At 38.2% G+C, this 27,057-nt stretch overlaps 2 protein-coding genes across 4 annotated transcripts in view; one reads left to right on the top strand and one right to left on the bottom strand.

Annotated features, from left to right (window-relative positions):
• The window catches only part of LOC121375446 (la-related protein 1-like), a 60,123-nt gene extending 42,028 nt beyond the window's left edge, over positions 1 to 18,095 (bottom strand). For 2 of the 3 annotated variants that reach the window (XM_041502908.1, XM_041502909.1), the window contains exons 1-5: positions 17,177 to 18,095; positions 5,080 to 5,144; positions 3,791 to 3,841; positions 1,532 to 1,688; positions 342 to 506 (exon numbers count right to left, since the gene is read on the bottom strand). In XM_041502908.1, the coding sequence (XP_041358842.1) occupies positions 342 to 506; positions 1,532 to 1,688; positions 3,791 to 3,841; positions 5,080 to 5,144; positions 17,177 to 17,501 (763 nt within the window). In that variant the 5' untranslated portion in view covers positions 17,502 to 18,095. Of the gene's footprint in view, positions 1 to 341; positions 507 to 1,531; positions 1,689 to 3,790; positions 3,842 to 5,079; positions 5,145 to 10,270; positions 10,375 to 17,176 lie in introns of those variants that run through there. The other variant, XM_041502910.1, reaches the window with a different exon arrangement.
• Positions 18,096 to 22,055: 3,960 nt separating this feature from the next.
• On the top strand, positions 22,056 to 25,154 carry LOC121374776. Its single transcript, XM_041501885.1, has 3 exons — positions 22,056 to 22,653; positions 22,717 to 23,471; positions 25,005 to 25,154. The coding sequence occupies exons 1-3, from the start codon at positions 22,056 to 22,058 to the stop codon at positions 25,152 to 25,154; spliced, it is 1,503 nt and encodes a 500-aa protein (XP_041357819.1).
• Positions 25,155 to 27,057: the final 1,903 nt, after the last annotated feature.

Raw genomic sequence — 27,057 nt, 5'->3', positions numbered from 1 at the left:
CAAACATCCGAACATCCCAAAAGCCAATGGGACGGCCTAAATTCTTCTACTGTAGGCTTCTTTGAGGACAGGTAATGTTGAAAAGAAAATGTTTTGTAACATAACAAAGATTATGCAGTGTACCAGACATGAGGCACTGATTGGTAGGTGCTTCACACCTCCACAATACATCTGCTAAACGTACTGATAAATATATTTGTAGAAGCAAGCTGAACTATTACAATTCAATAAGCCAGAAATAATATTAAAATAAAATGTCTCTGCCACACGTCGCCATCTGGTCACCTAAATGAAAATTCTATACTGATTTTGATGACCGATAAAATGTCACTGCATCTTACCATCACGCTTATCTCCCCTGACTAGTCTGTCTGCAGGTCGGCGGGTGTCCCGTCTCACGCTGGATGGAGACATCGGGCCTCGACCCTGACTTCTACTTCTTCTCTGGCGCCGGTCAGACTTGGGTGGGTCAATGTCCAGCGGAACCCACTTCTGCCGAGAACCAGCTGGAACAGAAATCAAACATTCAAACTAAGACGACACTTTAATTTAACAATTTAATTTAAAAGTATTCAAATCATTATAATCAAATTCAGAAGCAAAAAGGTTTCACATATATTTTTTATTCAGAAAAATAATTCATCTTTTTTTAAGGATGCCATTAACAATGTTAACAATATTTTTAAATGTAGGTTGAAAGGAGGTCATTGCTGTGGAAGGTAATATGAAAGATGGTTTAACTAGGTCAAAAGAAACTATTTCACTGCTAATTCTATTTGAAATGTTTTTTTTAATTTATAGGAAGACAAAGTACATTAAACATATTTTGATAATACGTTATCAGTGTTTGCAAACTACCAACCTAGTCTACTACAAGAAACCATGATATATATATGTATTTAATTTTTTTCTAATTTACAAGTGCTTTCAACATTGGATGCTTCTGTATTTGTTAACTACTACCATCATTTACTGTAGGAAATCATATATATATATATATATATATATATTCAGTTTTAAGTTTACCATTCGATATCTATTTTATTTGTCTGTGAACTACAACTTGTTAAGGACCTATAGGTAGTACTAAACCAAATAACGTCCGGCTGGGTCAAAGTTAGAGGTGCACTTTTGATAGAGAAGTTAACACAAGTCCTGTGATTGGTGATAAATGTGAGTGTGTTGGGTGTAAAAAAAAAAGTTTCATTTGGGCAAAAAATTTATGCAATTTTATTTCATTTCAGCATTGTGTTTGAGAGGTACCTGTAAAAAAAAAAAAAAGGACTCAACTTTTGTGTGGAACTAGGGTAGTCATAGACACTACCTATTATATCTGAAATGAGCAGCTTCACCATCAATTTTTTCTGATTCACTTTAAGAGTGAGGGGTGGTAGTATTTATATATGTGGTGTTTATGTCGATTGATACACTTTAGGTAGTAGTTTTAGATACATGTTACTATTGTCGTTTATGGGACTTGATTCGGTAGTATACACCCTATAATTAGAATGGAGAAAACTAATAATCATACATTTCTTTCCTTTCGGAGTGCGGGGACCTTCATCCGAAGTATTCTCCTTGTTCTCCTTCGAAGAGTCGTACCCCCCAACATCTGCCGGTGGGGGGTTACTCGCTGGCGCTGGTTGTGAAGTCGATGAGGGTAACACTTTTTTGTTGACATTTTGAGACTAAAAGGCAAAGTGATGCTTATAATAAAAACAAACTTTTTCAGCACAAAATTCACAGTTAATAATTAAACAGAGAGAATTCTCAAACATTAATGCATTGGATTCCTGCAAATAACTTTTTATAAACAAAATTCACAGTTAATAATTAAACAGAGAGAATTCTCAAACATTAATGCATTGGATTCCTGCAAATAACTTGTTATAAACAAAATTCACAGTTAATAATTAAACAGAGAGAATTCTCAAACATTAATGCATTGGATTCCTGCAAATAACTTTTTTTAGCACAAAATTCACAGTTAATAATTAAACAGAGAGAATTCTCAAACATTAATGCATTGGATTCCTGCAAATAACTTTTTATAAACAAAATTCACAGTTAATAATTAAACAGAGAATTCTCAAACATTAATGCATTGGATTCCTGCAAATAACTTTTTATAAACAAACTTCACAGTTAATAATTAAACAGAGAGAATTCTCAAACATTAATGCATTGGATTCCTGCAAATAACTTTTTTTAAACAAAATTCACAGTTAATAATTAAACAGAGAGAATTCTCAAACATTAATGCATTGGATTCCTGCAAATAACTTTTTATAAACAAAGTATCAGGTTAAAATTAGGGTCACTAAATTTCAATCACTAAAATGTAATGAACAGTGTTCTCGCTGCTCCATTTAAGCGGGGCGCCCCGCCACGCTATTCCATTTTGCCGCCCTCCTTTCACGTTCCCCGCCCTCGTTTATTTTTGAGCGCCCTCCTTTATTTTCCAGCACGTATCTCCACTATTTCCAAATGCACTTTTTTCCACACAAAAAAGAACGATCAGTCTGCACACTGGACATCAAAGGAAACAAACCGCGTTGTGTACGAAAAAGCAATTTACGACAGATACCGTAATGTAATTTAACAGTATTTTTAACAGCCTCTATTTTGTCCAATATCTGTATCCATTTGTATGTTTGATAGACACAATAAAAGTTATATTTTATGTAAGCAATGAAAACATTTTATTTTTTACGGATTCGGCAATCTCCGATTGAAAAAACCCTCTTATTTGGCGCCAAATTTGTCACGTGATCAGAACGGTCATTCTGTATTTTGTTTCCACTAACTATCGTTTGATATTTTGACCTCAGTTGCAGATATAATTGGTTGAAACTGATGATTTTTACTTTCTGTTATAATGTTTATTCAGCAGTTCTTTATAAAATATTGTAAACTTTTCATTTTGAGGGGATATGAACGCTTATAAAAACAACAGAAGTTGTAGTGTTTATCATTAAAAACATTTATCTTGAGTGCCAAATAATATGTACACTGACCTTTACAATATTTTATCACAGCGATCGATTCATTCGATGAAGATGGAAATAGCAAAACTGTATCTGACATTAGGAGATCCCTTTACAAACATCTTTATTGTTTTTCGTATATCTTGAAATTTTTATTAAAAATAATAATACTAAAACTTTGATCGGTCCAGCAAAACCGGAACTGCCCGTGAATGTCAGACTGATATCATCTTCGGTTCAATTAAAAGACGAGTCTTTTTATAAACCCTGTTGCACTTTTTCGTAGGCAAAATAAGGAGTGTTTTTTCTCAAAGTCTACCAACACACAACAATATGATAACCAAACTACTCTCCCTCCTTTTTTTTTTTTTTTTTTGAAGGGTGTGGTGTCTAGTGGCCGCCCTCCTTTAATTTTCATCCAGCGAGAACACTGAATGAAGTTTATGACAAAAAGAAAGAAATGTTTTATTTAACACCGCACTCAACACATTTTATTTACGGTTATATGGTGTCAGACATATGGTTACGGACCACAAAGATATTGTGAGGAAACCTGCTGTCGCCACTTCATGGGATACTATTTTCGATTAGTAGCAAGGGATCTTTTAGATGCATATCCCACAGACAGGGTGGTACATACCACGGCCTTTGATATACCAATCGTGGTGCACTGGCTGAAACGAGAAATAGCCCAATCGGCCCACAGACGGGGATCGATCCCACACTGTCCGCGCATCAAGCGAGCGCTGTACCACGTCCCGCCCTTGTTTTTATGAGATATACAATATAAAGAATCAACATACCTCAGTTACTTCACATAAAGCAGGCCAGTTGTCATCGGCAAGAGGAGCCTCCTGAAACAAGTTAAATGTGTTACAATGCATTTACATACTTCATTACCACTATTACACATAATACACCAAAACTATACTCACACTAAAACAATATTTACATATACTCCTTATTGGAGAACTCGGATGTTTAAAAATTAACTTTTTTAATTGTTATAATAGTATACAAATTTGTCTACACGTGAATAAATGCTTCACTTTCTTGACAAGTTTTTTTTACATCAACTGATTTTTCTTCGACACTCAATAACAGGCCTCTGAAAATTGCGACAGCGATAGTTTCGTTCGTGCGTCACTCACGTAAGTATTAAGGGTGGGAATTGGTGAACTGTAAAAAAGAGGAACTCTAGAGTGGTCCCGGAAATTCTTAAAATCCTAGATTAAAATCTGTGCCATCTGACATATTTTGGAGGAAAGGACGATTAAAATGCCAGGAAACGCAATGTTCCATGAGAAAAAAACAGCTGATCCGAGGACAATTCCCACCCCTGAAATATAGTTTTGCATAACCCATTTTCCGTTCATGCATTAAATTTATGACATCACAACCCCTGCAATTGCCCATGGCAACTGGCAATGCCGTGGAGATTACCATGGAGTTTTTAATTCTCCATGGCACTTTTTTTGCCTTGGACAATATTCAGGGTGTTTATCAATGGTATGGGGGTTTTGCCTTGGACTATATTCAGGGTGTTTATCAATGGTATGGGGTTTTGCCTTGGACTATATTCAGGGTGTTTATCAATGGTATGGGGTTTTTGCCATGGACTATATTCAGGGTGTTTACCAATGGTATGGGGTTTTTGCCTTGGGACTATATTCAGGGTGTTTACCAATGGTATGGGGTTTTTGCCGTGGGCTATATTCAGGATGTTTATCAATGGTATGGGCATTTTCTTAATTGCAGGGGTTGCATCATTTACATGGTCATGACATGATTCGTAAAAACAAAACAGGTTACCTGAATTAATTTTTGTGTAACCCATAAATGGATTACGCAATTTTTTAATTCACAGAGGCCTGAACAGACAATATATTTGTTTCTATCATACCGAGGCATTGTTATCTAGCTGTTGTACTTTCATGAATCCCTACTAAAGACAATATATTTGTTTCTATTATACTGAGGCATTGTTATCTAGATGTACTTTTACAATCCCTTACTAAAGACCTTTATTTAAATCAAAACAGATGAAAAACCAATTTTCTATTATTTTGTTCAGACATTTCTAAGGTATTACCTTTTCTTCAACCTTCTTGGGACTTTTTACAGCTGGTTTTGACACCTTTTCTGGTTGACGGTTTTCTACAAAAGAAAAATACCAATTAAATCAAACTCAAACATGTCAGGATAAGTAATCTGTGGATTGCAGATAAAAAAACTAAATAGTGCCTCTTTCTGCAAATTTGGTCACAAAATCATTTAGCTAAATGCTAGTTTCAATTAAACAAACACATCAAATTACAAGTTAAAGTTGTTTTTTTAACAACACCATTAGAGCACCCAGATTTATTAATCATAGGCTACTGATTTTTTGGCATGTGACCTGGAAATAGCTAAATTTTTCCATTAGTAGCAAGGGATCTTTTATATATATACCAGAGCCCTCAAAAGTACCCGGTCTCCGGCGGCAAATCGCCGCCTGAAACAGCTTTTGCCGCCGCCTACTTTTCGTTGATGGTAAAAAAAAGAGTGCTTTCTCTTCTTTAATTTCTTCGATTTTTCAAATGTTTCTAGGGGAGGGCCCCCAGACCCCCCGCTTTGCCCCCTGCTATCATCACTGTTGTAGCCTGCTACTTCTTAAACTATTGAGGGCGCTGATATACACTTTCCCCGACAGGACAGCACATACCAGTCTTTGATATACCAATCATGGGGCACTGGTTGGCGCAGAAAAAAACAAATCAGTTGTTGGGAGTGCTCACTTGAGGTGCTTGTATCGCAGGATCAAATTACCTCAGTGGATCCATTTAACTGACTGGGGGTTTTCTCGTTCCAACCAGTGCACCACAACTGGTCAAAGGCTGTGGTATGTACTTTCCTGTCTGTGAGAAAGTATATATAAAAGATCCTTCTGATGACTGTGTCACAATTACCAAATGTTGACATCCAAATAGCCAATGATTAATAATTAATGTGCACTAGTAGTGTTGTTAAACAAAACAAACTTTAACTGTTTGTATTAATTAGAGCTCAACCTGTTCTTTGCCATATCACCCAATTCGGCCAATTGCTAATTTTTATCCATTGTGGCTACAATATCTAGTCTTTGCGCAATAATTTTTTTGTTAAATTAACCACATTTTAATAGCTTGTAAGGAAATAATCTACACAGGGGTGTAAAAGTACATGCCCGCTCACCAAATGCTAGTAAAAATTCTCACGGACAAGTTGAAAAATGCAACTACCGATCAGTCAGGCAATCTATCTTTTTCTGACTGACAGTATTTTAAACATTTTTTTTTAGGATTTTGTAAATCTATATGATAGCACTGTGAAAAACTGTCTTTATAGCAATATTTCGAAATATATTGAGTAATGAATATATATACTACTCAAAAGAATTTAAGGGTCAGACGATATTTTCGACATTATTTTCTGAATGTCAATTATATTAGCTAGACCATAATGTCACGCATGGTATTGTTCCATTTTGACGAAAGTGGGTCTAAGCAACCCATAAATGAATTAAAATCCACTGTCATTGACACTGTCGACTAGTTCTAATGGTGAAAACATGCTTACATTTGCACGTAAATTAGGGCGAAAGCGAAAGGTCTGCTAAGTGCCCATAACTAGCTTTTTCACAAAGCACTTCATTTGCACACTTTGCATGTGTATTCCATGTTCCCAATGCTGAATTTCCGTATAATTGGAGCTTGTGTTCGTGTACAGTGCACTCCAAATTCGACAATGGTACGACGTCAACTGACTATCGAAAATCGAGGAAGGGCTATTGCTTGGCTTCAGGATGGCAATACGCAAAGAAATGTTGCTCTGAGACTTGGTGTCAGTCAGAGTGTCGTTGGCCGACTGTGACAACGGTACCAAGCAACGAATTCTGTTCGAAATCGTCCACGTTCGGGAAGACCCCGAAGCACTACAAATAGAGAGGACCGCTACACCACCAATATGGCTCTACGTCAACTCACAACTAGTGCACGCCGATTACGTGACAATCTGTGGACTGCGACTGGAACTCGGGTGTCTGATCAAACCATACGCAATCGTCTGAGAGCCAATAATCTACGCTGCCGTCACCAGGCTGTTCGACCACCGCTCCTACCACGTCACAGAACGGCCAGACGTCACTGGTGCACACTTCATCTGCGGTGGCAACGTGTTCAGTGGGGTCGAGTGATGTTCACTGATGAGTCCAGGTTTAGTCTCCAGTTCAACGACGGTCGGGTTCGTGTCTACAGACGTCATGGGGAGCGCTTCGCTGACGTTAACGTTAGACAACGTCACCGGTTCGGTGGTGGCAGCGTCATGGTGTGGGGCGGCATCTCTATCCACCACAGGACCCCCCTCTATGTGGTGGGTGGCAATCTGAATGGAATCCGCTATCTGAATGAGATTATCCGGCCGTTGGTTCTCCTAGGCCTTCAGCAGATTGGCGGCGGGGCAGTTCTGCAGGATGACAATGCCAGACCCCACCGCGCCAGGGTGGTAACGGACTTTCTCAGACAACAAGGTATCGCCAGGATGGATTGGCCAGCATATTCGCCTGACTTGGCCCCAATAGAGAACGCCTGGGACGAATTAGGCAGGATAGTTAGGGATAACCATGCCCCTCCGGCCAACCTTCATGATCTGGGTCAACTTCTTATGGCAAGAGTGGCAGGCCATTCCCCAAGAGTTCTTCAGATGTCTGATCAACAGCATGAGGCAACGATGTGTCGAGTGTATTCGCGCCAGGGGTGGATTCACACACTATTAAACGAATGTTCTAATGTGTAAAATCCATGTTTGACAACCTTCAACTTTGACAGCATGTCATGTGACTTTCTTGTATACAGTGACGTTTATTTGTGTTTTTTTGTAAATATGGAACAATAAATTAAATTTTTGGTGTAGTTTACATCATCAATCTAATACACTCTGAAATTTATTTGGTTATAAATTTTTGACCCTTAAATTCTTTTGAGTAGTATATATAATTTGATGTGAAGACAGTGTATATTATATTAGTAAACATTAACATATTGTTAACTGGCAGACTAGTAGAAAGTGGGGTGGGCTAGTGTATTTTAATTGGTTGTCGGCCCTCATGCCAGTGAAATATTCTTCATTTCTGCACCCCTCCTACATATCTGAAATTTGATACACAAAAATTTGCTTCAGTGTGAGCCATTACTCATATTTGAATGATAAATAAAATCATGGTAAACCTGTGAATTCACATGAATTATGGAAAATGTATTAGTATGCAGAAAACGTTTCAGGTTGTTATTACAGCTACATTCATACTGTACATAATTTCATATCATTTCATCATCCTATTTCAAGCTGAATTAAACTAGTATTATTTTAAAGCCATCAGTATTTGTATTTTATCCCTGTCACGTGATGTAATGCATAACCTGTTCAGTGTTGTATGTCGATTCAGCAATTTCTGTATGTACACATGAAATATATGACACATAATAGGTCTGTATTTTCATTCTTATTGATCACCAAACTTAGTATATACTGATAGTAGTGGGACAATATGACCTAAACACTCAAACATTCAGGAGTTGTTCGGCTGAGGTCTTATAAACCCAGAACTTTTAGAATTTTTATAAAATCCACTAGCCATGGGATCAGTGACTTTAAAAATTTACTAGCCACAATTAAAAATTCACTAGCCCTACTTTACTTTTTAATAATCAGATATGTCACCTAAATAGGAAGATAGAGCTTAAAAACACTAACAGTGGGGGGTTGGGGTGGGGGTAGGATATTCATATTTACAAAATAAGACAACTGCAACATTTGACATATGTTTTTCACTAACCGTCAGGCATGGCAATAGTAGTCATTTACTAGTCCAACATTGAATATCACTAGCCATGGGAGTGGGGCTACCATAATCTAGAAGACCTGATAAAACTTTTAAATCTAAACCCATGGCTATACTAATGTTTCACTATAACACAGATACAGTTTAATCATTAGATCTCAAGTGTGCATTTTGTAGGTTTTGCCCAGTGGGTAAAAGAAAAAATAAGATAATTTTTTCTATGGCATCTCACAGTACTTTAAGACTTTAAAAATATTTGAACATATTGTTATTTCCACATTGTTTTAGATAAAAGAAACCAGCTACCATAACATAGGTGACACACAATGAAAAGTAGCAAGAGAACTTTTATATATGCATTTTGTCGTATTAATAAATATTATATGACAACCATTGATGTACCAGTCAAGGAGGGCTAGTAGGTATTTCAACACTGGGAATGTCAGTTAAATAGCACACCACTGAAATTTGGTTTTGTTTAACGACATCACTAGAACCACCATTAGAGAGAAGGATTAGTACACAGGCACATGTTTACAATGCAGTAATCACATTTGGTCCAGAATGAGAAAAACTAAATGTTCCATCATAAAGGCTATTTCTAAAAATCAACAACAGTCAGGGATCTTTTATATATACTTTACAACTAACACATTTATCACAGTCCATGGCCTTTGTTTAACCAAGTACAAAATCAATGGAAAGTTAAAGATTTTTTATTTAACTACATCACCAGAGCACCTTGATTTATTATTAATGATAGATTGTCAACCATTTGTTAAATCTGACAGTCTTAGAGAGGGAAAACCTAAATTTTACCATTAAATCAGCAGTAAGTGATCTTTTGTAAACTTGTGCTTTCCCACAGACAAGACAGCACATAATACAGCCTTTGATACACCAAGTATGGAGAACTGATTATGACGGGGAAATGCGTTGACACAATGGGTACACTAAGATGATTCGATCCTATGCTGCACCAACGGAGTTAGATTACAACCTCAAAATCAATCATGATGCAATCAAGTTTTAACATTCGACAAGTTAAAAAGTCCATTATTGTTTTTCAGTAGATTGAACAGACTCACTCTAATAACCAGTTTTAGGTGGGATTTTTTTATTACTTCGACATTAGAATAACTGGTAATATGATAGTGGGAAACAGGTGTGTGTAAATGCTGACAGAAAAACATCAATATGTAAATGTCAGTGACATTATGTTAGCTTAATACAATAACACAGTATATCCACAGCCATGGGCTAACAACAAATAATGTATCTATAACCTATTGCTTTTAAACAACACGACACACAATGCATCTACGTGACTATGATAACACTGTGAGAAATAACATCAGTTATGTTAATATTACAGTACTGTACAACTTACACACCAGAACTGACTGGGATCAGAAGGAATTTTTACCTTTTAAAGCATCTAGTTTAACACTACAATCCATTGTGGCCACACAGCAAGTTCTGTGCACACAGACTATGACGAGGACTGGACAGGCAAGTGGTTAGCACCATTCACGTGTGGTTTTAATCCCACCATATGTGAAGAGCAGCATGCACACGATGTCAGGCAGGCAGGTAACCGCGGCGTGGACTACACACTGCTTAACACAGCTGTCGGGTCACATTCATCCGATCTAGGCCATCTTAATCACACTCACTATACATTATGTACATATGCCTCACAGGTACGAACCACTTACAATAAAACAATAACTGCTTATTACACACCACATAAAAAAACCTTTACCGTCGCCAGCCGATGGCTTAACACACATACACAATTTATGTATGTAAATCAAATGCATGAATCTATGATGTAAGTTAAATGTTTCAATGTTTAAATACCTTCGAATATTACCTTTTTACCAACATGTGAAACCAAGACAGCATGTTACAAGCAAAAAAAGAAAACATGGTTTGGTTTTATATCTACTGGCATCTTTTTCTAATCAATCTATTTAGAGCCACCCTTGAAATATTTATTGCCGGTATAACCAACAAACTCATAATTAAGGATGTCATTAATGGGTCGGCTGCCAGCAATTTGTCATCACCTATTTAGTAAATGTTCGCCAGGTAAAGAACTACATAGAATATAAACTTTTCAACAAAATGTTGTTGTTTTTTAACATAATTTGTGCATGTTAATAACCATGTTGATATGTCCATAGCTGGTAGTTAAAGCAGTGCATTAAATTGTTTAAAATAAACCAATGAAATTGCATCATTCTTAGACTTCAGGATTAACCTGTTTAAGTCACATGACATAAATTGCCACACTAATTTTCAGCAGTTATTTCTGCTCTTAATGGCATCACTGATAGTTACTATGCCAATTTATTATTATTATTATTATTATTATTATTATTACCATCCTCATTTTTTCCTTTTTCTCACTACTGACATGGTGATTTTGTTTAGGGGTGGCTTAAGGGCTGTTCCAGACATATGATGGAGGTGCAGGGTTTGTTTTGTTCAACAAAGTCCATCAGTTTCACCCACAGGAAAAATGAACTATTCAGGATTTCTGTACATGATGTCATCGGTTATTGGATGTCAAGCATTCAGTAATTGTGACAGTTTTAGAGAGGCAACCACCTACATTTTTCCATTATTAGCAAAGGATCTTTTATATGCACCATCCCACAGACAGGATAGCACATACCATGACCTTTGATATACCAGTCATGGTGCACTGGCTGGAATGAAATATAGCCCAATAGGCCCACCAACAGGAATTGACACCAAATCAACCACACATCCCATCCCTAGTAAAGATCCAGAGACAAGACAAAGTGACCCAAGCCGCGTACCTGTATATACATCGCCATCCACCATTACATACATTGATCTGGAGGCCCTAGGAACTGGGGGGGGGGGGGGGGGGGGGGGGGCGGCACATACCCCTCCCCCCGGCTACTTGTGAGCCTTTTTTTTCTCTTTTCTTTACATATTAATGTTTGCTATTATAACCAAAATCTGATATAGAGTTTGTACCCGATACATCAGTGCGCCCCCCCCCCCCCCCCCCCACACACACACACTCCCAAAGTTATTCCTACGGGCCTGATCTGTATCAACTAAAGTGATCATAAAACAGCAACATCAATCGCATTCAGTCAAAGACGAAAATTTCATTCATTGTTGTTAACAATTCAATACATGTTGCCAGCTGACAGACACACAACAGTACCTGTCATGGTACACTGGTTGGTATGGTGGAAAGCCAATGGGTTTATCAAGATGATTCGATCCTACAACCCAAGCACTTCAGGCGAGTGCTCTACCTACTGAGCTAAATCCCAAACTCACACAGCCTACAATTTACAATTCAGATATGATTTTCCAAAACCTGTAACTTCTATTACGGATCTGGCAAATCAGTGGAAACTTTTACAGCCACTAGGATTTTCAATGTAATCCAAATGTAGCAGACTTCACAGTACAGTCATGGCGGACCTAGTGGGTTCAATAATTCTGAACAAAAATTAATGAAGTAGATCTTAAGGCAGAGAGGACATCTAGTTTTAAAGTTTTACAGGGGAACACACACACCCGAACCTCCTAAAAACTTTGCTTTGCGTCCTTGATCTTGGTCAGCCTCCCCGCCCCCCCCCCCTCCCCCACCCCCAACGTCTACTTGCTTCTGCCATACCAGCAGTAATTAAAGACTGTTATTTAACCCTGGACTAGTCTTAATTATTTTGCTTTTAATTATTTTTGCACAAAAACTAAATAAACTTCAGAATTTAGCTTCAACATTACATTTTCAATTATTAGCAGTCTTTTGTTTTGATAATTTTTCTTAACCACTGGTTACAGTAACTAACATTTTAACAACTGGCCTCAAGTGTGATCTTAAATAAAAAAAAATTAATTCTAATTTCTAGTATTTATTCCCTTGAATATTTAATGAAAACAGTAAAATGTCAAATTCTGCTTAAATTTATCAGTGCTGAGCAAGGGCAACACAGACCTGCTAACTAACACCACATACTGAGTTGAAAACCACAGTATCAAGGCCTTCAAGCTATGTCACATTCACAGCGAATGGCCTCCTGGGGAAAAAACATACTTATATAAATTACATCAATTAGTCATGGGAAGATTTATGCTTGTCGTTTAATCAATTCATCATTGTTGAAGAAAATTAGTCGTGCTTTTAAATACACTATACAGGGATTCTGCCAGAGGGTATGGAGGGTAAAATTACATACCCTAAAATCTCGGAAATTAATGGATATATTTTTTTAATTTTCAGATAAATGATAAAATATAACCACTGTTTAAAATTTGTCTAACCACTTTAAATGATGCGTGCAATTTTAAACATTTAAAACTCATTACCACCCAGCATGACCTCTGCCTGCTGTAATTAAAGATTTGTGTGCAAGTGTTTTCGTTAAGAGGTGGGGGGGGTTTTCCAGAATTTTCTTGCCCACTGGACAGGTTTATCCAGCTTTTGCACGGTGCTAGAAAAATCTGTCTGACCCTAGGGCTAGACGATTTTTACATGTGACGTCATAACATATGTATAAATTCATCCAGTTGACTAGTAAAAAAAATAAACTTCTACTAATAAAAGTAGTTTCAAGTATTGGTATTTCAAAACAAAATTTAATACCGATATTTCAACAACAACAAAATTAATACTGGTATGTAAGCTTGTAATCATCAATACAATTCAGCAATTTAAATTTAAAACATACTATTTTACCATATCCACCAAACAATGTGTTACTACCAAAGATTAGTATTATATTTGATTAAAAATCATATCTTTAAAGGGATAGTATATTCTCATAAAAAAATTTATTACTGACATAAAATACAAGAGTTTTAAGCATCTAACTATATTATAATCTCCTGATTTCTGTATATCAAATATTATCTGACATCACAAATTATTATATGTATTCTGATGTCACAGAAAGTATTCTCTGTACTGACGTCACTAAAATTATTACTTGTACTTTGACATCATACAAATTCCCACTATGTAATTCAGAACTAGCTCCACATAGCACTCGTAAAATTAGCCAAATGCAAAATTTAAAAACAACTGGAGAATATTGTTTTCATTTTGTAAAATAATTTTATGTAATAATTAATATATTTTGCTAGAAAATAACTGGGTTTCTGCAATTTTTGTAGTTTAATAGATAATTTGCTGAAATTTTCCAATAGCCAAGGGAAATCCCTAAAATTATATTATTTTTTGATTCTGGACAGTGAAAACCACCCTCGAGTCAGCTTTCTATATATGTCAACTAGATAATGGCACTGTGCCAATAATTTGAACATATGTTACATACTGTAGCAAGGAATTGAATATACCTTTACTGATCCACTGCTGGTATTATCGCATCATTCAATACATCAAAGGATAAGTTATAACCCTACCTATTATATTATAATGTCAGAAATATTTATAGCTTCTACCTGTTGCTCAACTCAGTGATGTACGAAATCAGAACTATCAAAATCAATTACTAGTATGGCGTAATTTGGCAATGACAGGGTTCACTGTTGTCTCTTTCGTAAATTTAACATTTCAGTGGTTTTGAGATGAAATATTCTCTCCTTTTATGCACCCTTTGGCTTTTAGCCATACTGCATGTTAACCTGCTTTGTAACATAGCTTCATGGTGAGTGGTGTCTGTACGAACAATATACTATTATTCAGGAGTTGCCATGATATTCTTTGCATGAAAACATATATGCCAATTTCTTTAAAGCAAAGTAGCAAATGCGTTGATTAATTAAACTTACAAATCTGTGCAATAATTATGACTAACTCCTGATACAAGATAGGCTCAACGATCAATATGTATTAAAAACAATAAAGAAAAATAATAAAAACACGAAAACCTAGATATATAGATTGAACTAAAAAGTTGTGGCTGGTTAACTATTATCTGATATCCATAAACTCACATAATCATAAAGAGAGGGTGCATTTGACAGTCACGATGATCTAAATTTAGATAAAGATACTGGCACACTACATCAGTCACTTTGGGTTTTTTACACAAAATACCTTTAAATATATTGATATGGTTGAAGATTCCATGTCGTTTCGCCCGAAAACCATTTCACACCCTGCACTGTTTCACCCGTAGTCCTTTTCACTCAGGGTTGGTTCGCCCTAAATGTCATTTGTACCGATTTGTTTCGCCCCCAAAATAAATATATTTATTATAGTTTTGAAGTCTTTTTTCTTCTGTTTATTCATTACCAAATATTAGGTAATTTTCAGTCTTTGGATATTAATGGTTTATCAGCTTTTTACTTTCTGTCAACTGAAGCTAGGTGAAATCAACATACCATACTCGGCATTTGAACCTCAGCTGGGCATGTTGTATATTTAATAAGAAACCACAGCACATCAGTACTAGCATGCAGTGCGAGTCTAATGCTTGCACGTATTTCGTGTATATGGTATATGACATCTAAAAATCAATGGATATTATTAACAAAATAAAAATTAGGGTGAATTAAAACATGGGGCGAAATGACTCGGAGATATGAATCGACCCTGTTCAAAACGACTCGGGTGAACTAGTAATAAGGGCGAACGACTTGTTACAGGTTAGGAACCTGGGCCGAGTTCAGCCAGACTGAACAGAAAAACGTCCGGTAGACTGGTTTATGCACTTCACCGTAAACCAAATGGTCATGTTGGGAACCAATCAAATAGTTCGCGAACGTTAGCAAAAGTTTGCTGGCTGAACTTGGGGTTGTTAAACCGCTCGGTTATTTTTGTTCTGAAAAAAACCAAGCGATTGACTGCAGAATAGAAAAACTACACAAATCAAGCTAACTGAAAACTTGCGACTGATTAAGTATTCTGATATCCATATACAGACCACACATTCGACATTGTCATGATGATCTAAACTTACATAAAGTGATTTGTAAAATATATCAGCCACACTTTTTTATAACACTAAGTTATGATAAACGTATTGATGCGGTTGGGAACCAGTTAAACCACTCGGCTATTTTCGTTTTGAACTTCGCAGTTGCTAGGTTTTCATGTATTTAAAAAACTTATAAATAATTTAATGTAAATTCGAATGACATCAGAAACATTCTGCGTAAATTGACGCACACAGATTTTATTTTTGAGTATTTTAGGTAAGGATTCCTGCGTCATGTGAAACCCTGCTCCCAATCATAAAAAAAAAAGCAAGAAAGAGGGACAGCTTGGTTAACGTAAGCTAAATCGCTGTGTGTTCGTCGACTTTGTGGAAAGAAAGAGGGACAGCTTGGTTAACGTAAGCTAAATCGCTGTGTGTTCATCGACTTTGTGGAAAGACCGTACCACTTAATTTGCCCCCTTATTATCTTTCAACAATGTTGTGTGTAAATATGCAGGTGCCGATTGGTTTCGTCCTGTGGTGTCTTTGGTGTGTGTATTCGTGCTCAAATGACAGAGTACTTGGGCTAGATTAAGGACCGATTACTCTTACCAACAAAAAAAATATGTGTGTTTCCGATTGCATCCCCCAAAAAATTAGGGTAGGTAGGTAGGGGTTTTTTGGGTGTTTTTTGGGGGTTTTTTTTAAATTGAATACTATCATAATAATAATAATAATTATTATTATTATTATTATTTATCATCATTATCATTATTGTCGTAGTAGTAGTAGCAGTATTGGTATGCACGGTTTGTCTATTTCCTTAAATTAACGGGACATTTGTATTAATTTCGTTGTTCTTAATTTAAATACTTTATGCAAACATTTGAGATGCATTAATAATAAGACCTGTTGATTTAAGTGAAGACGAGAATTAAGCTGAATTGATACGATTATATTTAATCGAAATAACCTGTACCAAGGCTATGTTCGTACATTCGGTTACTTCCGTGACCGACCAAGCTGTTCGGTGGTAGCTAATCAGGGGAAGGAACTATTACAAAAGCTTTTCCATAATTTCTCAATGTTTTTCGGAAGGGAATTACATGTGCAAAATGTATCACATAATAGTACGTAAACAATGTGCAAGGAAGGAAATATTCTTGTTTGGTGATGTTGTCCTCTTATTTTTACTTCTTTTTATTATTATATATGTTTGGGGTTTTTTCAGTTTAAGAGAAGAAAAAAATTAGGGTCCGGGGGGGGGGGGGGGGGGGTAAAAACTAGGGACGGTCGGGAAAATAATACTTGACGGCGGTCCTTTAGTCTTAAAATTTAAAAAGATACCATTTTTTACTTGAGCATTCTAGCCGTATTCTCACAAATAAAGTTATAAACAAAATGAGGGTTACAGTCACAAGAGGCCACTCAAGCTAGGATTAACAACAAACCTGTTGGCGGAGGACTGGAAACATCTTTCGGCTTCTTCCATGGATTGGTTTTGGGAAGAGGAGCCTCAATGAAGTTTTTGCTGTCAAATCGTTTTACAGTCTTATCGTTTTCTTTTTTTTCTTTCGGACCATTATTACTTGAGGATGATGAAGTTTCTGTACAAGTCTTATTTACAGATTCTTCTTGTCCATTGGTGGATGCTGCATCACAGGGCTGGTTGGCACCGCTTTGGGCCATGGAGTCATTTGAAACTTGACCAGCACTGCCTTTCCTCACAGTACAGTCAGACTGACTGGAATGGGCAGAGCTTACAGCTGAAGCCATGTTGTCACTTGGAAACAACAGCTGGTGTGGCCAACTTTCACACGGATTTACCAATATCGTCTCTCTGTCATTTGGTACTGTCACAAAATGTGCAAATGTGTGGCAATTCTGCTACTATACAACAGAACAATAGCAAAACTAATTAACAATATGTTAAAATGTGGCCCCTTAGTCGTCGACACCCACTTTGAAGTTTGATAAAGTTGAACACACGGAAAGTAGTAACTTCAATGAAAACACCACTGGACTTTTGGTTCTTGTCCTTCCATATGTTCCGTACCTGTTAAGACTTAAAAGTTAAATTTCGAAAAAAGGTATTAATTATGTAGAAAGCTGTACACGCAGGAACTTATACTGGCAAGGACAAGTATTCGAAAACGTGTGTCCTATTCCTGTAAACAACGAAATACACAACTCATCATATGGTCTGGCCACGTAGACAGTTATTCCATGCTCCTCGTCTTAATCGTTGCAGCACACGATGTTTTCCAATAAAGACGAACTGTGGATATAAACGGACTTATTTACGTCTGGTGAAATAACGTTCACAAACGGTGCAGGAAGGCTAACATGGCTTGAGAAACATGAAATTTCCCAAAGAGCACATGTCGCCATATGCACGAGAAAAGGTAGCGCATGCGCAGTTGCAGTTGAATGGAGCTGTTTCTGACCCTTGACCTCAATGTTTATGGGGTACGGTTTATGGGGTGCCGTTTTATTACTTGACAATGTGAATTTATTTATTGTATACGAAGTTGGAGATATCTCGGTGGTAGGATGCTTGCTTAAGAAGAGACGGGTAGTAATATGGATTCCTGTCAATGGGGTGCCCAGTACCAGTGGAAAGCGTTCGCTTGATGTGAGTCGGAGGGTCCATATTGGGTTATTATTAGTTCCAATCAGTGCTCCACAGCTAGTGTGACAAAAGCCGTGGTATGTACTATCCTATCTCAGAATCTGCTGATTATAAAAGATATCTTGCTGCTGATCGAAAATAGTAGCCCATTGCGTTGTAGTAGCAGGTTTCTTCTCCAATGGCAATATGTGGACGGTTACTAGTCATTTCGTACCATCCATTTCGTACCATAGTTTATGGTCATTTCGTACCATAGTTTATGGTCATTTCGTACCATAGTCATTTTGTACCATAGTCGTTTCGTACCATAGTGCTTTGGTCATTTCGTACCACAGTCATTTCGTACCATAGCCATTTCGTACCTACTTTTTACTATCCCGTACCATAATGTTTGGTCATTTCGTACCGTAGTGGTTTCGTACTCTGTATCTTATTTTTGTCATGGTATACCACTTCTTATTTTTATTGTTGACGAATAAACATTGACGTGTAAACATACCTTGTAAAGTGAGCAAAGGTTTAAATGAACATATGTATATTGCCACTGAAGATCATTCATATGATACGAGACTCACACCCCCCCCCCCCCCCCCCCCCCCCCCCTTATATAGGCTTACGTCCTTACCCGCTGTCGACAGATTCTCTGCCTATGCCTGCCTTACTGCTGTTGGATAAACAATCATTCTAATCACCATGGCCTTTGTTTATTTTATAAAACCATAATCCGTTTGTTTATCTAACACACGGTCTTCGTGGGTAATTAAGGTTTTTCTGAGATCAGCTTGTCTCAGAAGATCTTAATATGTTATTCTAACACAAAGTGCTTGTTGGTAATTAATATAATGATGAATGGAAACATTCGAAGATAAAAGTAATAAAAGTAATATATACTCTTTTTCTTGTTATTTGTTTGTTAATTTGTTTCTTTCTTTCTTAAGGGTGGGGCTTCAATATAGCTGCATTAGCCTAATGTTTATTTTTTAAATCAGTAATTCGACATTTTACTATCTATCAGTCAACTAAGCTGCACAATAAATTATTGAGGAACGAAATGACCAAACAGACATGGTATGAAATAACCATGCTACGAAATGACTATGGTATGAAATGACCAAATAACTATGGTACAAAATGACCAGGGTACGAAATGACTTGGGTACGAAATGGTAAAATTGGGTACGAAATGACTATGGTACGAATTGACTGGTTACCGTGTGGACAGTAGCTATATGTCCACAGCTTATAACACACATAATTAAAATGTTCTGAGTGCTTGTTAAATAAAATATTTATTCATTCATTCCTGTCAATGGACTCATTGGGATATTTTCTGTTCAAACCAAGCAAGTTTAGTGTTCGCAAAGAAAAGGACTGCTTGTTTCATGAAATATTAAACAACGGTTGTTAGGTGTCATAGCATTGCATAGCTGCTATATTGAAGTTTAATGACTCACTCCACACATTTTCATTATGTTATATATGACGTTGGACATAAATTTAGAGACGACAAAGATACTTTGAGAGGAAACCCATTCCCAGTTTTGCATAGGCGAAGCCAATGAAATATACGAAACATTTCTCTTCAACAAAAGGAACCAAGAAGAGGGCGAGACAATCGATGCATATGTAACTTCACTGCAGAAACTTGTCAAAACATGCAATTTTTATACATATGAGGACCATATGCTCAGAGACAGGATAGTACTTGGAGTGAGAGATGACACAGTTCGTTAGGAACTCTTGGAGGATAGAAAGTTGACATTGTCATCGTGCGTAGAAGTGTGCCGAGCACACAAGTCATCACACATTCAAGCAAAAGCAATTATGAGCAGTGCACCAGGGGTCATAGACAGAGTGAACAGGAGAAATAGCCCAGGAACCAAACATACTGTGCAACAAAAGAAATGTAAGAAATGTGGAAGGCCACATAAACCACATGATGTTTGTTCAGCCAAAGATGCTGAATGCCGTAAGTGTTCTAAAATGGGACATTATGCTGCAATGTGTTACAGCAAGGTTGGCAAGCCGGGTGGATAGAAAACTAGGTCTCACTGAAATGTTAGTGGTGTGACTAAAGGATTCAAGAGAAAATGCATTTCTAGGTGCAGTTTCCAAGATGGGGTTGCATCTTGGTATGTTAATGTTTTCATAGAGAACCAAAGTGTGTGTTTTAAGATGGACACAGGTGCAGATGTAACTGTCATCCCAGAGGGCTGTGTACCAGAGATAAAAACTCCACTTCAGAAGTCTATGAAAGAACTGTTTGGCCCTGGCCAAAACTCACTGAATGTGTTGAGCAAGTTCAGCACTAGGTTGAAGTTTAAAAATGCTGTTACAACTCAAGAGGTCTATGTTGTGAAGAATCTGCAAGAGCCGCTATTAGGCAGGCTAGCGATTGAAGCATTACAACTGATAAAAATATCGAGTCAGTTCAGAGTACATCCAACCGTTACAGAGAGGTATATCCTAAGCTCTTCTCGGGTCTGGGTAAAACAAAGGAAACCTACAAGATCAGACTGCGAGAGAATGCTGTACCATATGCCGTCTCTGCTCCAAGACGGGTACCACTGCCGCTGCAGATGAATGTAAAAAAAGAACTGAACCGCCTGGAGGAGCTAGATGTGATTCGTCCAGTGAACAGACTGGTGCGCACCAATAGTAGTGGTGCCTAAAGAGAAGAAAGACACAATCTGCTTGTGTGTAGATCTGACAAATGAAAGTCAAACGAGAATGTCAAGCGAGAAAACTATCCTCTTCCTTCCATGGACCAGCTGTTGGCACAGCTTGCAGGAGCGACAGTGTTTACTAAGTTGGACTGTAATAGTGGTTTCCACCAAGTGCCAATAGATGAAGGTTTACAACAGCTGACAACGTTTATTACTCCATTTGAGCGCTTTTGTTATAAAAGGCTACCCTTTAGAATTTCTTCAGGTCCTGAGGTGTTTCATCGCATCATGTCACAGTTGTTGTCTAACATCCCAGGAGTGATTTTTGACATTGATGATGTCCTGGTGTCAGGGCGCAGCCAGCAGGAACACTATCAGAGGCTGAATGAGGTTTTGCAGAGACTGGAAGATGCAGGGGTGACCGTAAATGAAAAATGTGTTTTTAATCAGAGCCATATTAAGTTCTTGGGACATACCATCTCTAAGGAAGGTGTGCAGATGGATCTAGCAAAAGTAGAAGTGATCCAGAAGTTACCTCGTCCCCAAAATGTGCCATAATTGCGCCGTGTTCTGGGCATGATTAACTTTGTGCAGAAGTTTGCTCCAGACCTCGCTGACCAGACCAGACCTCTCCGGGAGTTGCTAAAGAAAAACATTCAGTGGACTTGGGAAGAAGCACAGCAACAGGCGTTTGTTAGTCTGAAAGAACAGTTAAGTTTGCCACCTGTGTTAGCTCATTATAGTCCAGACCGACCTACCAAGGTGTCTGCAGATGCATCGTCCTATGGACTGGGAGCAGTCCTGCTTCAAGAGAAAGATGGAAGGTGGTGTCCTGTCTTCTATGCTTCCAGACCTATGACCTCAACAGAGCAACGTTACGCACAAGTGGAGAAGGAGGCACTGGCATCCACTTGGGCTTGTGAGAAATTTTCATTCATCATAGAGACTGACCATCGACCATTGTTAACACTTCTCAAGACTAAGGGTTTGGATGAGCTATCACCTTGAATACAAAGATTTCGCATGCCCCTTATGCGGTACAGCTATGAGGTGATCTATACAGCGGGTAAGAACCTGACAACTGCAGATGCGTTGTCTTGCGCTCCGGTTGGATCTCCCCAGGAAACTGACCTGCTGTTGGAAAGTGATGCCACAGCATTAGTACAGTCTGTGATTGATGGTATACCAGCGACCCAGGGTTGGCTAGTAGAGATCAGGATGAAGCAGCAGCAAGACCGGGTATGTAGTCAAGTCGCTCGTTACTGCAGAGATGGATGGCCTGCTGTGAAGTCCAAACTTCATCCAGATGTTTGTCCATTCTTCATGGCGAGAGACGACTTAACAGTCCAAGAAGGACTATTACTTTATCGCACTAGACTTGTCATCCCAGTGGAACTGAGGAAGGACATTTTGACCCGAATTCATGATGGCCATCAAGGCATTGTAAAATGCAGAGCTCTGGCCAAGTGTTCTGTGTGGTGGCCAGGACTATCTCAACAGATCCAGTCCATGATAGAAAACTTTGCAATCTGCGAGAAAGAGAGAAAAGCTAGACCTGAGCCATTGAAGCCAAGCAGTGTTCCGGGTTTCCCATGGCAGAAAGTGAGAATGGACTTGTTTGACTGGCATGGTAAGTAGTATCTACTCGTAGTAGATTATTTCTCTTGTAACATTGTGTTGGCTTATCTACAAGCCTCGACCTCTTCAGAGACTGTTATTGTTCATTGCAAGAGTATCTTCGCACGACACGGGATTCCTGAAGTTGTTCAATCAGATAATGGACCACAATTTGCATCCCAGAAATTCAGCAGATTTGCTACAGAATATGGATTCACCCATGAAACCAGCAGTCCTCATTATCCGCAAGCTAATGGAGAAGCTTCAAGGGCTGTGCAGACGGTCAAGAATTTTCTGTTGAAAGCTGAAGACCCATATCTGGCGCTACTTAACTACAGAGTGACTCCTCTTCAGTGTGGTTTCAGTCCAGTAGAAATGTCCATGGACCGTTGCCTGAGGACGAGAGTTCCAGTCGTCCCTGCCTTGCTTACTCCTGATTGGCCTAAGCTGGCCGACATGAAGTGGGAAAATGCAGACCAGAAGGAAGTGCAGAAAAAGAACTTTGACAGGCGGCATAGAGCTACTACACTTCCAACTCTGTCACCTGGAGATCAGGTTTGGATCAAAGAACCGACTGAGATGAAGGGGGAAGTTGTGAAGCCTATTGGTCCGAGATCTTATGCAGTCAGGTCATCAACTGGGCTACGCAGAAGGAATAGGAGGCACCTAAATCGACGAAGTTCAAGTCCGCCTCCTCATCAACTGATCAACCCTGCAGTGTCATCAACCTTGCCAAACCCTGCAGAGGACAACATTTCTATGGATATCGATCCTGTACCAGTGATGTCTGAGGAGACAGAGTCCGCTTCAGCGTCGCCGTCATCTTCTGATGTAACAAACACCCATCCAAAGGGGACTATAACCAGAAGTGGTCATGTGGTTAAAGTACCACAAAAACTGGACCTTTAAATGTGGGAAGTTTCGTTTTAAGTTGAACTGCATAGATATATTAGTTTCAGTAGTTAGCCAGTTTCTTATATGAACACTGCAAGTAGGACTGTTATTTGGAACACGAAAGAACAGTTATGTCGGGAAGTGTAAAATTAAGTTTAATCTTAAAGAAAGGGGGATGTAAGGTTAGAGAGCATCTAACATAGTTTAGGGATTTAATACAGAAGTATATACGGGGAGTTACCCCAGGCATGGAATGGTAAGTCTTAGATATTAAATCTTGCAGCATACTAAAAGTGTTCTTATTGTTTATTGTTACAAGGACTTAGAACCTGTACGCCAAGGTCAACCTAACACGATATCGGTTACTCCTTTTGATTAGCAGCAAGGATTGTTTTTATGAATCATTTCACAAACAGAATAGTACATATCACGGCCTTTGTTATACCAGTTGTTTAATGCTGGCAGTAACTAGAAATAGCTATGGTCTCCACAAGTACTCGGCACGGGTTGAGTCTAGCAAGACTTCAGTCCATTCACAGGACTTGAGTACCCATGCAAGGAAGAGCACTCTCATTTAATTATATTGTTTACGTCATTTTGTCATACTGGCCTCGGTGGCGTCGTGGTTAGGCCATCGGTCTACAGGCTGGTAGGTACTGGGTTTGGATCCCAGTCGAGGCATGGGATTTTTAATCCAGATACCGACTCCAAAACAATAGTCAAATGTGTGGAATGCAATACAATGGCATGATTTGGCATTCTTGTTAGCACTGGAATTAAGATGCATAATGCTATTTTACTTTATTCATCATCAGTTTGACCCTGAGTACTCGAGTCCAATATTTTGGTATCGTGGAGGCCCTAGAAATAGCCCATTGGGGATCAATCCTAGATCAACTGGTTAGAACAGGCAAGCATTTTACCACTGGGTTATGTCCGACACTAATGCTATATTGAAGTCGCTCGATCTACGGTGACATGCATTTGGTGAAAGAACATATCAGTGCCATTACGTGGGACTTTTTTCTGCTTATTTGTACACAAAACAGCACATTCCACTATGGCACTGGTTGTGACAGGGATACACATTCATGAATGGATTCACTGTGGGCAGTCAATCCTATGACAACGCTCTGCCACTGAGGTATACCTGGCTCCTTTATTTAGTTCACCTGACAGCTAAATTCAAGATGGCCACCACAGTAGAAAGTGAAATATGAAAACTGTCATTCCTTCTGAACCATTAAAAATAAAAACATTTGTTTTGTATTGATTTTGGCAGGTTAAATACAGTGGAAGAAAAGGTTTGACATTTTCAGGCCATGGCATGTCATAATTATTTAGCAAGTAATGACAGCAACATGTTTTAGGAATCTAGCTATTTTGATTGGTTTTAGTATTTTGGTATGAAAAAAACCTTTTAAGCCTAACTAGGATAGACCTATACCTGTTGACCTGTTGCTTTTGAAGGAAGTCTACTCTGTTCTTCCAATGGTGATGCAGTGCCTGGATCCCTCCGACAAACAAGGATTGAAAAACTCCTCAACAGTGGAATTTACATCTCCTAAGGAAATATGTGGAAGTCAGGCAGTGCTAGATCTGGGGAATATGGTGGGGTAAGCTGAAAGCCACAGACATGCAGTTCAGCCAAGTCACCATTGTCCTGATTAAAGAGCACACCTTTTGTAAACGTTTCATCATACTAGTAAAGCACATTCAACAGGGTGCTTTGAATTCTTTTTTGCAAGATTGTTACATCACTGGTGGTTATAGCCATCAATCTTGCAAAATCATGTCATGCAGTCCCTTTTTAGTTAACCAGCCTCGGTGGCGTCATGGTTAGGCCATCGGTCTACAGGCTGGTAGGTACTGGGTTCGGATCCCAGTCGAGGCATGGGATTTTTAATCCAAATACCGACTCCAAACCCTGAGTGAGTGCTCCACAAGGCTCAATAGGTAGGTGTAAACCACTTGCACCGACCAGTGATCCATAACTGGTTCAACAAAGGCCATTGTTTGTGCTGTCCTGCCTGTGGGAAGTGCAAATAAAAGATCCCTTGCTGCCTGTCGTAAAAGAGTAGCCTATGTGGCGACAGCGGGTTTCCTCTTAAAAACAGTGTCAGAATGACCATATGTTTGACGTCCAATAGCCGATGATAAGATAAAAATCAATGTTCTCTAGTGGCGTCATTAAATAAAATAAACTTTACTTTTTTAGTTAGGCCAAGAACTTTTTGACGACTCCTCATAGATTTTGTCCTAGACCTATATACCTGTATTTGGGGTTAACTCAGTGGCAGAGTAATAATCTGTAGTGTGGTGGCCAATGGGTTAAAGGCTTGACCTCCCTCTCCCCCCCCCCCCCCCCCATCCCACACACACACATACACCTTGAATGGTGGATGGATCCATTTAAGCTGGGGTATGTGCTGTCGAATCAGATGGGTCACTGGGAGAGAGCACTCCCACTCTCTCACACTTTGAAGTTTCTGATATTCCAGTGTTCAGTGAATGGATACAAATAGTTTCTTTTATTTTAGTGTTAGACAGATGTAGTATCTTGGTTGGATGGATGCTACATAGGGTTACATATAATGCCAGTGTTTCTGCCAGAAATAAATGTTTGGGCATGGTGCTATGAAATTGAATACATGTATTTTCAATGTGTGTGCTGAATGCAATTTCAGTCAATAGGGGGTATGGGGGGCCTCCTCCAAAAAGAAAATGGTTTAGGGTTAGGGTTAAGAAAATCATAAAGTAATGATAAAAGTTATTAATTTTGTCGAAATGTCAACTTTAAAAACAAAATGTGCAAAACATGTTTGGGTATGGCGCCATACCCATTTTACCCTCTGGCAGAAACCCTGAATGCAACTTTGTTAACTTTGGAATACTGTAATTTAGCCCTTCTTCAAGTTGCAGATCCTCTTTAGAAAACTCTTGTTTAGGTCAGGTTTCCACCAAACCCACACACGTTTTCATCAGACTTTGTTAGAAACTTTGAGGATATGAAAACTGGCAAAGCAATCAAATTGTGTCTGCTGTTCCCACCAACTGTGCACGTACAATCGCACATACCCAGACAGAATGAAATATGCAAATTTTGTTTACCCTGTTTTTTCTTCATCACCACAGAATTACAAGGGTTTTTAAAAACTTCTTGAAAGCGTCATCTTTACAATATCACGCGAGTACAACATAAATTTAGTATTATTTTTCTGTTTAGGTGGAAACATGGGTTTTTTTTAATACCAAAACATGTAAACATTTAAAAAGCAGTGTCGGGCCTTATTTTAGGTTATGTAATAATATGATCTATATTATTATTTAAAAAAACTGTGTCCGGCCTTAATTTAGGCTATGTAATAATATGATCTATATTATTATTTAAAAAGCAGTGTCAGGCTTTATTTTAGGCTATGTAATAATATGATCTATATTATTATTTAAAAAAACAGTGTCAGGCCTTATTTTAGGCTATGTAATAATATGATCTATATTATTTAAAAAAAACAGTGTCGGG

This window comes from Gigantopelta aegis, chromosome 6 (assembly GCF_016097555.1).
Source record: "Gigantopelta aegis isolate Gae_Host chromosome 6, Gae_host_genome, whole genome shotgun sequence".
Lineage (NCBI taxonomy): Eukaryota > Metazoa > Mollusca > Gastropoda > Neomphalida > Peltospiridae > Gigantopelta > Gigantopelta aegis.
Note: the sequence above shows the minus strand (reverse complement) of the source record. Positions and strands in the feature narration are given on the sequence as shown.

Coding starts and splice junctions, on each gene's coding strand:
- LOC121374776 (XM_041501885.1), top strand. CDS start 22,056: ATGCGGTACAGCTATGAGGTGATCTATACAGCGGGTAAGAACCTGACA. Junction 22,654..22,716: donor GGACTTGTTTGACTGGCATG/GTAAGTAGTATC, acceptor CTTATCTACAAG/CCTCGACCTCTTCAGAGACT. Junction 23,472..25,004: donor CGTCGCCGTCATCTTCTGAT/GTAACAAACACC, acceptor TTGCTTTTGAAG/GAAGTCTACTCTGTTCTTCC.